The sequence below is a fragment of the Phoenix dactylifera genome, chromosome 5, assembly GCF_051530095.1.
Source record: "Phoenix dactylifera cultivar Ajwa chromosome 5, Ajwa_hap1_PhDact_Kaust_v1.1, whole genome shotgun sequence".
In the NCBI taxonomy this organism is placed as follows: domain Eukaryota; kingdom Viridiplantae; phylum Streptophyta; class Magnoliopsida; order Arecales; family Arecaceae; genus Phoenix; species Phoenix dactylifera.
In genome coordinates, this window is record NC_143194.1 from 20,900,237 (window position 1) to 20,915,405 (window position 15,169).

The 15,169-nt window shown below is 36.6% G+C and overlaps 1 protein-coding gene across 1 annotated transcript; it reads left to right on the forward strand.

The window, feature by feature from the left end:
• LOC103713337 (aminotransferase ALD1 homolog) lies at window positions 1-9,794 on the forward strand. The gene is made up of 8 exons (XM_088721798.2): window positions 1-144; window positions 342-458; window positions 6,382-6,444; window positions 6,709-6,813; window positions 7,053-7,103; window positions 8,044-8,364; window positions 8,931-9,137; window positions 9,238-9,794. The coding sequence occupies exons 1-8, from the start codon at window positions 46-48 to the stop codon at window positions 9,565-9,567; spliced, it is 1,293 nt and encodes a 430-aa protein (XP_088577924.2). The 5' UTR covers window positions 1-45; the 3' UTR covers window positions 9,568-9,794.
• Window positions 9,795-15,169: the final 5,375 nt, after the last annotated feature.

Below are 15,169 nucleotides of genomic sequence, written 5' to 3' on the forward strand. Positions count from 1 at the left end.
ATTTTAAGCTCTTATAGGAGTTTTTTTATTCATATCTCTGTAAATATGTATGCCTGCACGTATCACTGCTGCGCAGCATGTCGAACGAAGGTTCCTCGCAATGAAAACATGCAAAAGCTTCGAAACAGCTACCTATTTCCTGAGGTAAGAACTTTTGTCGTCGACCTCTGCATGCATAGGCTGTTCACTAGTTCCCTTTTCATGGCTTGTGAAGAAGGCTTTGATCCACCTATGGTAGCCTTCACCGCCACCCCCTAACACACAAACCTTTGTATATAGGTTATGCAATTATTATTAACATGGGACTACGATCTTTCTATGTTAAATGGATTTGAAATCAGATTGGAATGAGGCAATTGGCACATATGGAGAAGTACCCAGATGCTAAGGTCATCAGCTTGGGAATTGGTGATACAACTGAGCCTATGCCAAACATTATAACATCAGCCATGGCTGAGGTAGCGTTAGCTCTTTAAATACTGCTTTCGTTTTAATTAAAGATGGTGGTGGCCAACCAAATCCTTTATACTAAGTTCTCACTGTCATTGTAAGTAGACACTTCCTGAGGCTCTAGACTTTCTCACTAGCATCACAAATTCAAGAATCTGCAGGATTTACTGATCATGATGGACGAATCTATTGGTTGTTGGAGATCAGAAATCAGTTTTCCATTCTTTATCATAGAAAATTTAATCGTTGCACTAGAATTTGCATGAGTTTCAAAAATATCGATGAAGTTATAATTAGTTTAATGTTAGATCAAAAATACAGATGCAAGGACGAGAAAATAGGTGCTAGGAACAAGTGATTGTGCTCCATCTTTAAATGAATGAAGAAGAAAAGGAAGAAACAGGGGGTGAGGGGGGCGCTTATATGAACATAGATAAATTTTCGACGGCTTCATGCAGGAGGATCCACCTATATGACATGTATCTAAAATGCACAATTAAAATAAAAATTTTTTTTGCATGAATCTCCTTCTAAAAATTTAAATTTGCATAAATACTTTCTTAAAATTTATATTTATTTTTGTACCTGGTAAAACACTGTTTTTGCACATATGGCCCTAATATAACAATTCCTCTAAAACCGTTAATAAAAACCATATTTATTTTAGTTAAAAAAAGAGAGAAAATTTTAGAATTAACTTTTTGTCTTCCATCGTAATTGCCTTATAAAAGTTTTTTTTTTGCACATCTACCCATTCAAGATATTTTAAGCATTTTAATTTGAAACCATTAATTTTTTAACGACGTTAAATGGTGTCGGTACATATGCAAAAATAAGAATAAAAAAATAGTAGAATAACAAAATTAGTATTTTACAAGGATATACATGCAAATATCAAGTTTGGAAGAGTATTTATATAAAATTCAATATCTAGGAGGATATTCATGAAAAAAAACTCTTAAAATAATCATAAGCCACTTTTCAAGGAAGATTTAAAAATATAAAATATTGAGGATTTGACCAAGGTTCATGAAGCTCCAACATGCATGAATAATTTTTTATAAGTTCTTTATTGACTCTACAAAGACCTGCTTATAAGCTTGCTATGTTTAGTAGCTGGCACCTGCCACCGTACTTTTTATTTTTGATAAATGCCACTCGATTTTAGATTAAGGGTAAGAAAAGGAAAACAATTAAAACTCTAGCAGGAGAAGTTGCATTTCTCCGATTAACTTGATTTCATCATTCAACAAGATGTTGTAGCTTTTTTTGGACAGAATAATGTTATACACATATGTATACATGTATACATATATAAACATATATATATATATATATATATATATATATATATATATAGAGAGAGAGAGAGAGAGAGAGAGAGAGAGAGAGAGAGAGAGAGAGAGAGAGAGAGAGAGAGAGAGAGAGAGAGAGAGATGTATACGTGTATACATATATGTATACATATATACATACATACATACATACATACATACATATATATATATATATATATATAGAGAGAGAGAGAGAGAGAGAGAGAGAGAGAGAGATGAATACGTGTATACATATATATATATATATATATATATATATATATATATATATATATATATATAACATTATTCTGTCCAAAAAAAGCTACAACTTCTTGTAGCATATAAATAAGATACTAACTGCTGACATGCATCAACTCGAAGCATATAAATTAGATCAACAAGTTTTTTTTTTAAAAAAAAAAAATCTTTTCCGATAAGTTCAGGAAATACTGCTTGAATGACTTTAAACATTTATCTTTATGGATGAAACATCTAATTTTAATCTTGTTTTTAACTGCTTATTATATATGTTGTTATTTGGACACTGGTTAACCTTTTCAGATTCTCTTTTCTTTTCTCTCTAAAATGATTTGTTCTGTTGGGAATCTCAAATCATTATAGTTGATTGATGAAGATGCACTAAAGGCTACAAAGCCATAGAGCTGGAACTTATTAATTGAATGTTAGCAACTGGGTGTTGTATTCTTTATCAAACTACCAAACAGACTCCGAGATTTATCCTCCCGGAAGAAACTCAAGGGTCTTCCTCAACAATAAACTTTTCAGTTAACACCTTTCACTTGCTTAATAAAACTGCAACGGGACTCCTCTTGTCTGCATCAAAAAAAAAGAAAAAAGATTTTCAGCTTGCTGGTCGGTTTTCTTCAAATTCTTAATATATAAGATTTAAAATTTATAGAAAATAGAAATAATACCGGTCTTTAAAGAAACAACAAAGAAATCATGAGGCTGTTACCTTTTTTGACTCATTTGATTTGCGGAAAGAATTTTCTTTCACAAAAATATTTTCCTAGAAAGCTAATATCCAGGTATGTAATGCCTGGAGAATTGAGGAAATGATTTTTATATGTTTGGTTTGGAGTGCAAATGGGTCGGGTCGGATCACGAGTGACTCCGACCTAACTCGGTTTCTTATTTGAGCACTAATTTTGAATCCATGTCTATATATAACTTGGACCCAATCTAAAAAAATTGGGTCTAATTCAGGTCTGAGTCCCAGTTTGGGTCCGGGTCGAGTCCGGTCTGGGCCAACCCATCCATGACTTCAGAACTTATATTTACACCCCCGCGGGCTGCAGTCCTACGGGCCTAAATAATTTTACAGGTTCGGATCAGGTCATAGGATTAAAAATCCCAAATTATCCAAATTTAAATGGGTCGGATCGGGTCTGAATTTAGTAAACCCGACCCGACCCGAAAATAGAACGGGTCCAATTTTAGGACCCAACCTGGCCCTACGAGTTAGACCTAACCACGGTTCCGGAACCGCTGGTTCCGGTTATGGAACCGCCGGTTCCGGTTCCACAAAAACCTAGAACCTTAACCGGAATCAAAAATAGTTGGTTCGATTCCAGTTCTAGAATCGCCGGTTCCGGTTCCGATTCTAGACGGTTCCAGTTCTAAAATCGTCAGTTCCGGTTCCGGTTCTAGACGGTTCCAGTTCTAAATGGTTCCGATTTCGATTTTTCAACATAAATTATAATTTTTTAAAAAAAAATAGATTGTGTAATTAATTTGGAAAAAAATTAAATACAAATAGATTGTGTAATTAATATAAAATAATAATTTGTACATCATTTTATTATATACTATCAAAGTAAAATTTAATAATGCAACTAGATAACATTATAAAAAAATAATAAGTTATATTAAATAAATTTGGAACTAATTTATTTCATTATAAATGGAAAAAAAAGAAAAAATTGGGCTTGAACTTAATTAAAATTAAACTGCTTACGTATCCTCTTGGGGTTTAGAGGAATCAAAGCCCTCGTAGTTCACTTACCTTCATGGTTGAGCAATTAACCCCCTTACCTCAATGATCAATCACTATCATTGTTGCCGGCTGTAGACGATCCGCTAGTTCCAATGTCAAATAAGTCTTTACTGTCCTCAAATGTGTTATCTTGTAATCTACCTTCTGCCTTTCTCCAATCGTCAACACATGCTTGGGCTTCCAAGTTATTCGGCCTTAAACAAGATCGTCACTCATCTAAGATTTGACCTCCAGCATTGAATATGTGACTGCAGTAGTTGCAAATTACTTGCCATGAACCATCTGGAAGTTGCACTTTTTTAAATGCTTGACAAATATGCCGGATTTTTGAGCCCTTTCTTTTGATTGTGGATTTGATGGCGGAACTGTAGAATGACTTTCTTGAGTAGATCAATATCTTTGGGAGATTGAGTTAAATCGAACTCATCAATATGGAATGTGTAGAAAATTGGAATAGATTGTATAATTGAGAGAGTGAAAAATTGAGAGAGAGATTGGAAGATTGAGTGGTGTGGTGAAAAAATTGATTTGGAGAGGTATATATAGTGTTGGGGATAATTTTTTTCCGGTTCGAGCCGGAACCGAACCGCCGGTTCCGGTTCCGATTCCATCAAACTTGGAACTTTAACCGAACTGTATTCCACAAGGTTCCGATTCGGTTAAAAACCGTGAGACACGGTTCTGATTCCGGTCTGGATCGGTTCTGGTCTGGTTCCCCGGTTAGAACCGGACCGTGGTCAGGTCTACTACGAGTCCTCCAAAATGAGTCGGGTTGGGTTGGATCACGAGTCAACCCGACTTATTTGCAACCTTATGTTTGGTTGACCGTAGTAAAGTGTTATATTTCATAATGGTTTATATTTAGTTGAGCATCTACTTTTTTGAAAAATTATTTAAAATATTTGTTATATCCTAAACAAAGAAAAAAATATTACCGCATTCTATTAAAAGCTTAACATCACTTTTAGGGGAAAAAAATTATCCTAATTTCTAGTCGGTGGGTGGGGATTGAACTTTTCTATATCCCACGCAAGTTTTTCTTCCTCTTGAAATGTTAGAATCTTATTCTCATAAAAAGCTATTTTTCTATCTATTTTTTTAAATACTTCAATTAAATATAAGATTTTTTTTTTTCCGTTGGCCACAGTTTTTCCCTTCTTATCTCGGGAACCAAATGAGTCCTTTTATTTCATGGCAACTACCTGCTGTGACAGTCAGGTCAACCTCTAAGCAATCCGGACCGGACTTTAGTGGTAATGACCACCAGGTCAATTCTCTTGACTCCCCAGGCTTTCGTTTGGGTTATTAGATTTTCCCAGCAATTCTCATACATTTACTTCAAACTTTAGACCCCTTTTTTTGACTTTTCACCGACCGAATCCCAGTATTTCAGAGTCTACACAAGTCAACATGCAGCATATTTGGATTTGGTTTTTTTGTGGGTGCAATCTCAGCTCTATACATAGCCAAACCAACTTAGCCCAGGAAAGGAAGTTAATTATAAATACTCTGAAATGCAGTCACCTGTATTTGGCCTTCTCTTGTACATTTTTTATATAGGTTACTGACCAAATCTCACTTATTTAGACCAGCCCAACCAAGATATTAAGACCTTTAAATTTAGAACGAAGCCTGAAATTGAGCTCATTTGGAAGAATCTCTCTCTCTCTCTGTGTAACAATCCAAGATCTCACCCAAAATGGTTAACCGAAAGATATTTTTTTGGGTTCCTTAGTTTTGTATATAAGTACTCAATGCACGCCCGCACAGATCGTCACACTCTCTCCCTCGTACATGTGCATGTGTGCAGAGATCAAATGATAAATTAGGCAATAAACATACATGGTGAGAGGGTGACGTTTAGAAATTAATGTTTCGCCTTCTTGGCACAACTGACAGAGCCAATAGAACTAGTGTTAAGAGCTCTGTAACGTGTTGATTTTGGACTGCATTGGATGCTTCTGTTTCCCTTCTGAAGACCTTTTGTTTGTTTCTTTCTCAGCAGAGTAGCCTTCAACCCTGCTCATCCTTTCTGTAATTTCTTAGACAAACTCTTGTAAATAACTCTCTATCATCTACCTTTTATAAATTGGGTGGTACTTCGCCTCCCTTCTCATCAAAAAAAAAAAAAAGACGTTTGTCCACATTCCATGCATAGGAGACATTTTCCTACCATGGATGTGCATGCATGAACTGCACTTAAGCAGAACATTGGAAAGTCAGGACATGAAATCACTTGGAAACAGGTTCCAATTTTAGGGCAACAAAATTGCTAAGAACTGTTTGCAAAACCAAAGACAATCATGGCCCTGAAAGCTTGACATTTCATGATCTCTTCATTATGTCTTTCAATCTGTACAGTGAACAAGGCACAGCAGGTATTACTAAAAAAATGATTGATAAGAAATGAAGCATAACCATGATGGTACCATATAAGTAATCAACTCACTATATTTATCATGGGAAGAACAGTCCTTTTGTGAATCTTTTTAGGCCCATACTTCCACTTAAACCTTCCCCCCCCCCCCCCCCCCCCCCCAAAAAAAAAAAAAAAAAAGAATACTCCTCCTTAAACCAACTTTCTTTTGCTTGCAGTATTCGCATGCACTGTCCAGTTATGAAGGCTATACAGGTTATGGACCAGAACAAGGAAACCAGGTAATAACCAACTTATATCTGAAATTTCACAGTCCACGCTGTTTTGTTTCTAGGTGGTTCAACATCTTTTCTACTCGGTTGTACTCTTCCCTGTAATTTGTGTTGGTGCTTTCTTTACTTGCTGTAACAGCAACTATCTGCTGCTGTGTATAATTTTTCACTTCAGTTCTGTGCTGTTTTCTTCTCCTTCAATGATTTCTGGGTGGCTCTTGCCTCCCTTACAATCAAAAAAGAAAAATAAAACAATTCTATTCAATCTTGCAGCCACTGAGGAAGGCGATTGCTGAGACAATTTATGCAGACATGGGTATAAAAGAATCTGAAGTCTTTGTTTCAGATGGCACACAGTGCGACATTTCACGTGTTCAGGTACGCAAATGAGTTGTTGTGCCTTTTTTTTAAAAAAAAATTGGGACAAGTTGCTTTTATTTCTTTAACAATTGAACCTGAAGTGTTAAGAAGCCTAATTAAATATACTTTGGGAAGAGACTCACCATTCTGAGGCAGGCTGCCTAACCCAAAATCTTCATCTCATTCTTTTTATATATATCTAGCATGATGAAGGGAGATCCAATCTGGCCTGACACTTAAGTCCTCTTTTCATGCAGTTGATGCTTGGATCCAATGTGACGATCGCCGTGCAAGACCCGACCTTTCCGGTGATGTATAAGCTTCCAAATACTTGCGTGATGACAGTTCTAAAATTGGTCATTGTGACATTGTCACTGTAATATTCTCGCATACTTTGCTAGTGATAGTGATCGATTTAAGTTGTGAAGGGGACACTGGAATAGCTAACTCCTTCCCCTAGCGCATGCTTGCATTTGAGTGGGTGTCTTTATCTAAGGGTTTGGGGAAGGTTCACCTTTATCCTGAAGGAGAGACAAGCCCTACCTGCTTTATTAAGAAGATGAAGAAAACAGGACTGCAATTAGTAAAATTCATGTTTTATGAAATTAGTTGTTAGACCATTTTTCAAATGTTTTAATGCAAATCATTATGAGACACAATTTAACAAAAGTTAGACAACTGAGCAGTTTATAACAACAACTCATGTGGTTGCATGAATTCGTAACGCCATGATAGATTCTAAGTCTCATGCAACCTATCATGGAAAATCTCCAACAAACTTTTCATTTTTTTTTTGAGAAAAAAGAAGAATTTCCAACAAACTTATACATTTGAATAACCTTCCTGTTGTTAAAAAAAAAAAAAAAAAAGTTTAACAAATGGCAATTAACTTTTTATATGAGCACCTAACTTTGGAAACTAATCCTCCACCTTTTAGCTTATAAAAGATAATATCTGTTTTTATTCTGTTTAATAACATCTGATGACTATGGAGGCTTGCCTCCTTAGTCTCCGTTATCTGAAACTCTAAATAAATTTTTAAGGTATTGCATCTGTTTATGAATGATTGAAAATCCATGTATCTTTTGTCAAAGAAACTGAAAAACTCTACATGCTTGGAATTACTGTTATTGATTAACCGTGCGCCTGTGCTCCATGCACTTAATCCATCTAACAAATTACATGTGTAATACATCTGCCTCAAAACTATAAAAGCATTCACATTGCTCTTTCTTATATGCTCATCAGGCGTACGTGGAATCAGGCATCATAATGGGTCAAACTGGTGAATACATTGAAGGTAATGGCAGGTATAAGGGAGTTGAGTACATGAGATGCTCGCCAGAAAATCTATTTTTCCCAGATTTTTCAAGCATTCCAAGGACAGATGTCATCTTCTTTTGCTCGCCAAACAATCCAACGGGTCACGCTGCATCGAGGGAGCAACTGCAGCAATTGGTAGAGGTTGCGAGGAAGAACGGATCAATAATCGTGTATGACTCTGTGTATGCTGCCTACATATCAGATGATAGCCCAAGATCCATCTATGAGATCCCTGGATCTAAACAGGTAATTAGATTGCTTGGTTTTCTCGTGCTAGCGAAACGGGACAATATTTTCATTTGTCATAACATGATACGAGAGCATATTAATTCTTGTTTCACGCTACTTGACATGGCATAGAAATAAATCTAGATAGCAGCAGCACCATGAGCGAACTATAATTAACATACAGATTGCTTCGAATAAGTTAGTCCTTCGAGCTTTTTGAAAATGGAAAGAGACAAAAGAGCCTTCTTAGGAGCAATAATTATCTTTAACAATGAGAATAATCATTTATGTCAATGCAAATAGAATGGAAAAGTGATACTAGTCTTGGTCCCAAATGTAACATTCGGGCACTTCTTTGACAAGTTTTCTTGTTGCAAAGTTTCATAACATTATTCCTCCAAAAGTAGTCTCATTCAATTGCCATAGCATGCTACTTCATAGTGAACATCATTATTTTTTTTGCCACCAGTAAAATGAGCAGGGAGCTTTGGTGATCTAGTAACTAAAATATGATTACTTTTATATGGTATGAGACAAGCAGGGATCCATGAACTTAATAAAACTTGGACATGGTTCTGTTTCAGGTTGCAATTGAGATTTCATCTTTATCCAAATCTGCGGGATTCACCGGAGTCCGTCTCGGCTGGACGGTGGTCCCTGAAGAGCTCAAATATTCCAATGGATTTCCTGTCTCAAAGGACTTTGATCGCATCATGTGCACATGTTTTAATGGTGCATCCAATGTTGCTCAAGCAGGAGGCCTAGCTTGCTTATCAGAAGAAGGTTACGAGGTCAGTGCAAAGTTATGTACCAGTTCATAAAAATAATGCTACAAGACTGCTCAGATTTATCCATCATGGTTGATTGAGCTTCTTCTCAACATTTTTGCAGGCCATACAAGGAGTGATCAATGTCTACAAGGAGAATGCAAGAACACTGAGAGACACATTCTCTTCGATAGGTTTAGAGGTGTATGGCGGCACAAATTCCCCTTATATATGGGTGCATTTCCCTGGTCGAAGATCATGGGATGTTTTTGAAGAGATCCTTGAGAGAACACACGTTATTACGATCCCAGGTTGTGGATTTGGTCCAGGTGGTGAAGGTTTCATTAGAGTCAGCTCATTTAATCACAGGGAATGCATTCTTGAAGCTTCTGAAAGATTGAGAACTCTTTTTGCAAAAAAGTTCTCTCTCTTTCCTGTTCTCTCTACGAAATAATTGTGTCTGAAATTTTTCCTTGTTGGTTTGAGTTCATAACGAATCACTATCCCTGATGTAACCTTCTCTTTGTTCCCTTCTCTTAGGCTTGATACTCCTAAAAGGTCTTTTGTACCTTTCTTTCCTTTGCTGCTGATTAAGCTTTGCCCTATCTTTTCTTTAGAAGAAAAAAATATGCTATAATAAATGCAAATCTCTCTCTTCTCTCTTTTTTTCTTCTCTCAGACGCATGCAAATGGTAGAAAAATGGCCCTCAAAAGCAGCCTGGCGAGGGATTGTATTGTGTTCCAATTGCTCATGTGTATCGAGTACTATTTTTTATTTTTTTATCGTATTTTATTTTCTGATTCTTTTTAAATGTACTCATACTAGAATTAAAGGAAAAAGAAGAAGAAAAGGCAAACTATTCTATCAATATAGATTGAATTAAAGCTCGACACCCTAGCTATGTTTTATCGTGCCCAACCAGACCCAAGACTCATCACTTGTGATGTGATCGGGTTCAGGCCACAATCAGGCGTACCGAGACCAGACCTGTCCATTATGTGTGATGAGGTTCGAGTCAATATCAGGTTAGGCCTAGGTCAGATCAGAGCCGGCCCTACCCACTCCACACCCAAATCATGAGATTGTGCATGCTCGCATGGACAAGAATCTATGGATGGTTATCACATTGCCTTTTTCCTTGGATCCTTATCCCAATCCACTTCCCCTATTCCTTATTCCGAGAGAGAGAGCGCTTATTGCAAGCTCAAACTTGGCAGACCTTATCTCTATAAATTAACTGGTAGGATATTTTTATGTCTTAAAGCTTATCAATTATGTAGCATCAGCTAGTAGGATGTGCAACTTCGCCGAAGCTGATTGGTTCAGATGAACCCGTTTGGTCTATTCTCATGATAAGTCGATTTGGTTCATAAAGTTCAAACCATCTAGTGACTCTTGGCACATAGATTGCATGTTAGTGATTTAAGTAACATTAGCTATTTGGTCAACCTATCTTTTAGGCTAGGCTTGGCCCATTATTAACCTCAAATTAAGATGAAGTAATATTTGGCTGATGGTTGTGATTTAGCACCGGTGGAGTTCTGGGACCGGACTTTTCTTCAGATGAAGCAGTAATTAGTACATCTACTTTCATTTGATGTCTAGTCTCACTCGGTCACACCATAAGCTGTGGCACTTGCACTTTTATCCACAATTACATCTTGGCATATCAAGTGCATGATAGAGGAGAGGTGGACAGCCATGATTCCTGTGATGAATTGGTCGGGATTTTAATTTCTTAAAAGATAAGTAGCTATGACCTCTGCATTATTAAAGGAGAGACTTTTCCTCTCTTTTTTTTTTTTTTCTTTTTTTTTTTTTTTGTTTTTCCTGCTCTTTGATGGCAAATTCTTGTAAGGCGAGTCCTCCTTAAAGAGTATGCATTGTAATCCCTTCACCATGATTTTTTTCCTCACATGACCAAGAAATAAAATAGAGTTGACCATCTGCATGGAGAATTATGAAAATTCTTCATACATAGTAAGAGATAAATATGCAAGTTTATTGTGACGTGGCCTATAGGATAGCTACTATATCTAAACATTAACCTTTATTTGGATCGGGTATCAAGTTCATAGAGATAAAAGGAAAAAATATACTAAGGGCATTATTTTATATTAGCATAAACACGTAAAAAATTTATTTGTATCTGAGAAAAAATGGTGTTATATCAAATAATCATTGTTATTTTGCAAGCAATGAATAGGAGTTTCTAGAGAAAAAGGTGGAAAATTAATCTTTAATGCCATGATAATATATTTTACAAGTATCCACATAATGTAACTATATTATAACTCGATAGTTCTACAAACACTATTGAATACTCGGTTGTTTGTTTTTATTGGTGCAAGACAAGATCAAACACTAGATTTCATTGCATTGCAGAGGCTTATCACTTATTTTCTTTGCATATTAAATTGATGGGAGAGAACAACATCTTAAATGATAGTGTTGATAATGCTGCATATTTTAAAGCCATCCATTATAAATATCTAATTTTTTTTTCCATTTATTATTGCAAGGTTTCCATCTCTTGCTTTTTTGTAAAAAAAAAAAAAACAAAAAACTAAAAGCTATCATGATGGCCTATCATGTGCTAATTGTCATTGATCAAAACCATGGACTGAACCAAGGAGAACCAGACCGGACAAATCTATGGTTCATCAGCCGCGGTTTAGTTCAATGATTGGCATCCTCGCCGCATTAGCTAAATCTGCGGCTTGCCCACAGAGATTCGTGGATATGGATGGCAGGCTTGAAAGGCACTCCCAGTTATTGTTGCTTTGGCCACCAACAACCTACTTAAAAATAGAAGAAAACAATGATAAAAAATCTCCACCACCTCCTATAAATACCAAAAACCCGTGATCAATCCCTCCATAGAACCCTCAAAGCCTCAATCTCTTAGAAAAAACGGGCCTCAAATCCTATATCTGCAAGGATGATGTCCATGGGAGCTAGCTATGCCCGCCTCCGTGTCCAACAAGAGCACTACAAGGAAAAGCTGAAGAGAAAGGAAGGGGAGGAGGCCAAAGGAGAGAAGAAGGGCTCCAAAGGGAAGATCCATCCTAGCGGCCCGGCGACGTCGAGCTCGAACTCTTGAAAGAAGGCAGGAGAAGAAGAAGAAGAAGAAGAAGAAGGATCTATGCCTGATTTACTGTTAGCTATTTGTAACATCGATTTTTTGTTCAGTAACACCTCATTTTAAAGACTTCGACTTTTTTTTTTTGTTGATTTCCCAAATCTCGTTAGAGTGTCCCTTGTAGATTTTTTTTTTTTTCTGGAATTTCTGTTTTCTGAAAGTGCGGGAAGTTGGGAAAGAAGAAGAGAGCTCCGAGAGGAGCTTTTTTTGAAGCATTACTTCAAACACTTCGGTGTTGTGTTGCAACATGACCGGGAGCCTGCAGAGGCTCAAGTACTCTTTCACGCTGAAGGCAGTGAGTGGCGGCGTCTCTCGCCCAAAAAATTATATCCTATACCACATCGACCGCATGGCAGCCCACCATGCCAACCACAACCATTCATTCCTACGTTATAGCATAAATAAAATCCACAAAATTAAACATTAGCGCGGTGTCCATCACAATAGTGCATGTGGTGTAAGATATAATTGGGCCTCTCGCCTGAGAGGCACCATGTTAGATCATCAGTAGTGCACCATACTAATTCTTTAACATATCTGGGATAGAATATAATTTTATAAAAATTAAATTTTATCTGAAAGTTTTGCTCTCTCACTCCATTAGATTATTGGCTGCATAATTGTGTAAGGGTTAACTTCTAGGTGCCAAATGAATCTAAGTTTTCTATGGGCGCCGACCATTCAAAACTTGGGCAGGCAAGTTAGGGCACTACCACCAAACAATTGTTGAACACCAATTGAACAAGAAACGGGTTTGATTCTAGTTGGAGTTGATTCTCAAAAAGTGAGATAGGTATAAAATTAAAAGACAAAAAATGGTGAAGATCAACCCACTATTTAGGTGTAAAATTTGGAAAAAAAAAGGGCTGTAGGTTGGAAGAAATTAGGATGTGAAATTCTTGTACAGGCATCTCGCAATGTTTCCATTACCTCCCTGATCTATTCCTTGTCTATGAATCAATCCCATATGGAAGTCTATGATTTGCTTCCTTGATTGGCTAAATAGTACATGGGACCTAGGAGGTTAGCACAGAGAGGTAGCAGTACTTGTTCTTCAATATCTTGTAACAAGCAACTTAATATGGTCCCATCAAGGTACCAACACATGCTAGGTGTCATTTAGATGAACATCATCTCGTTGTTTCTTGTTCCTTTTTACAAGCAACCTGATTCAAGTATTGGATGCCAACTAGGTCCCTATAACTAACGTGCCTCAACATCCTAATGTGATCTTATCAAGATGCTAACTAATTTGGTTCCTTCTATTTGGCATATCTAGTATTGTGGATGCTGTGGGATATGCCATCTAAGAATTGAACTTAGAATGGCGATGTTACCGTTAAGGCCAGTATATATGTTGCTTGTTAACTTTTAAATTCCTTAGAGAAACTTTTCATACACATGAGTTTAGCACGAACTAGGATTTAAGATCCCAGAAGTGGTTTGAAGCATCACCAAGGGTGTACATGCCATGAACTAGGATTTAAATTTTCTTTGCTCTTCCCCGTTTAGCCTGATTATTCTAACTATGGACCATGATTAAGTCCATGGTTCTTAGTTCAATTTAAGAATAACTATCTAAATAATGATTTAAACGAGCACAATACTAGAACAACCACCACTTCAAATTGCTCTCATATAAATTAGATCACTATTAAACCTGATCAACAACATTTGGATAAATATACAGATTGGAGTGTTTCAAGTACTGCATGCTAGTGATTTGGGTTCAACTTTCTCTATGTTAATAGGCAGATGAAGATCGACATTCAGATTGAATCAAGCTCAAAGTTCATAGCTGAAGCTTGTTTTAGGACCACTTTAATAAACAATCTAGCAATTGGAGTCTGACTTGTTTGCATGCAGCTTAGTTGCTTTATAGCCTTAAGCCCCGTTTGGCAGAATTGTTGGCACTAGAGCTTTCAGAAATAGAACTTTTTGAAGTAAAACTTTTATAAAAAAGCTATTTGCTGTTTGGTAACTATATTTTTAAAGTGTTGTGATGTGTTTAGTAAACAAATTAAGAAAGTACTTTTGGTTTAACCACAGCCATAGGCCAACCTATTGGTGTGATATAGCCCATTTAACTTTGATCCATTCTTAGAGTGGAGGACCAAGAAACAAGCTTGGCCTTCGTAGAATGGCGAGCATCAAAATCACTTACCAGATAATCGCTAGCCTTTGGAACAACCATCTTAGTGCTATCCATTTATTCTCTGTGATCTAGCGCACTCCTGTTTTTCCAAATTTGCCACCACATCCATGCATAAGAGGCGTTTCCCGGCAATAAACCTGGGTTAAATGAAGATAGCCATTGATATAGCTTTCAAAATATCATTCATCTTGGCAAATTGAAATCAAATTATCAACACATTTTTCGTTTATTAAAACAAAACTGACGTAGAATCGTGTGATTTGAAAAGCTTATTTTTCTCATGTTATTTTGGATGAATATAGCCAACCGAGGAAAAGTAAGAAGGGGAATAAAGGGCATATCGTGAGTTGTAGTTTCCAACACGGATTCAGGGAACCAAGCCACATTTGTTGAGATTGAATACTATGATACAAGATTTGCTTAATTGCAATCCCTAGTATAGGCAAGAGTTTGCATTATGTATCAATAGATATCATACCATGCTCCATATATGGAAGGCGAATGGACGCATGGATTGGCTTATGCATTTAGCATCAACATCCACCGTTACATTCTTTTACTTCACTTTTACGCCCTCTCTTCTTCTTAAAAGTTCAAAGCAAAGATTCTTCACTTCAAAGTCTACCTCAGCTCTTGTAACATCTTGGACTATATTCATCATTGGAGAACTTTCATCTCTGAGTTTTCTCAAAGTCAACTTCGATGGATGTATGATAGATGGCGGTGGAAGAGGCGAAGTAGGCTCTCTAATTAGAAGC

Coding starts and splice junctions, on each gene's coding strand:
- LOC103713337 (XM_088721798.2), top strand. CDS start 46: ATGTATGCCTGCACGTATCACTGCTGCGCAGCATGTCGAACGAAGGTT. Junction 145..341: donor ACAGCTACCTATTTCCTGAG/GTAAGAACTTTT, acceptor ATTTGAAATCAG/ATTGGAATGAGGCAATTGGC. Junction 459..6,381: donor TAACATCAGCCATGGCTGAG/GTAGCGTTAGCT, acceptor TTTTGCTTGCAG/TATTCGCATGCACTGTCCAG.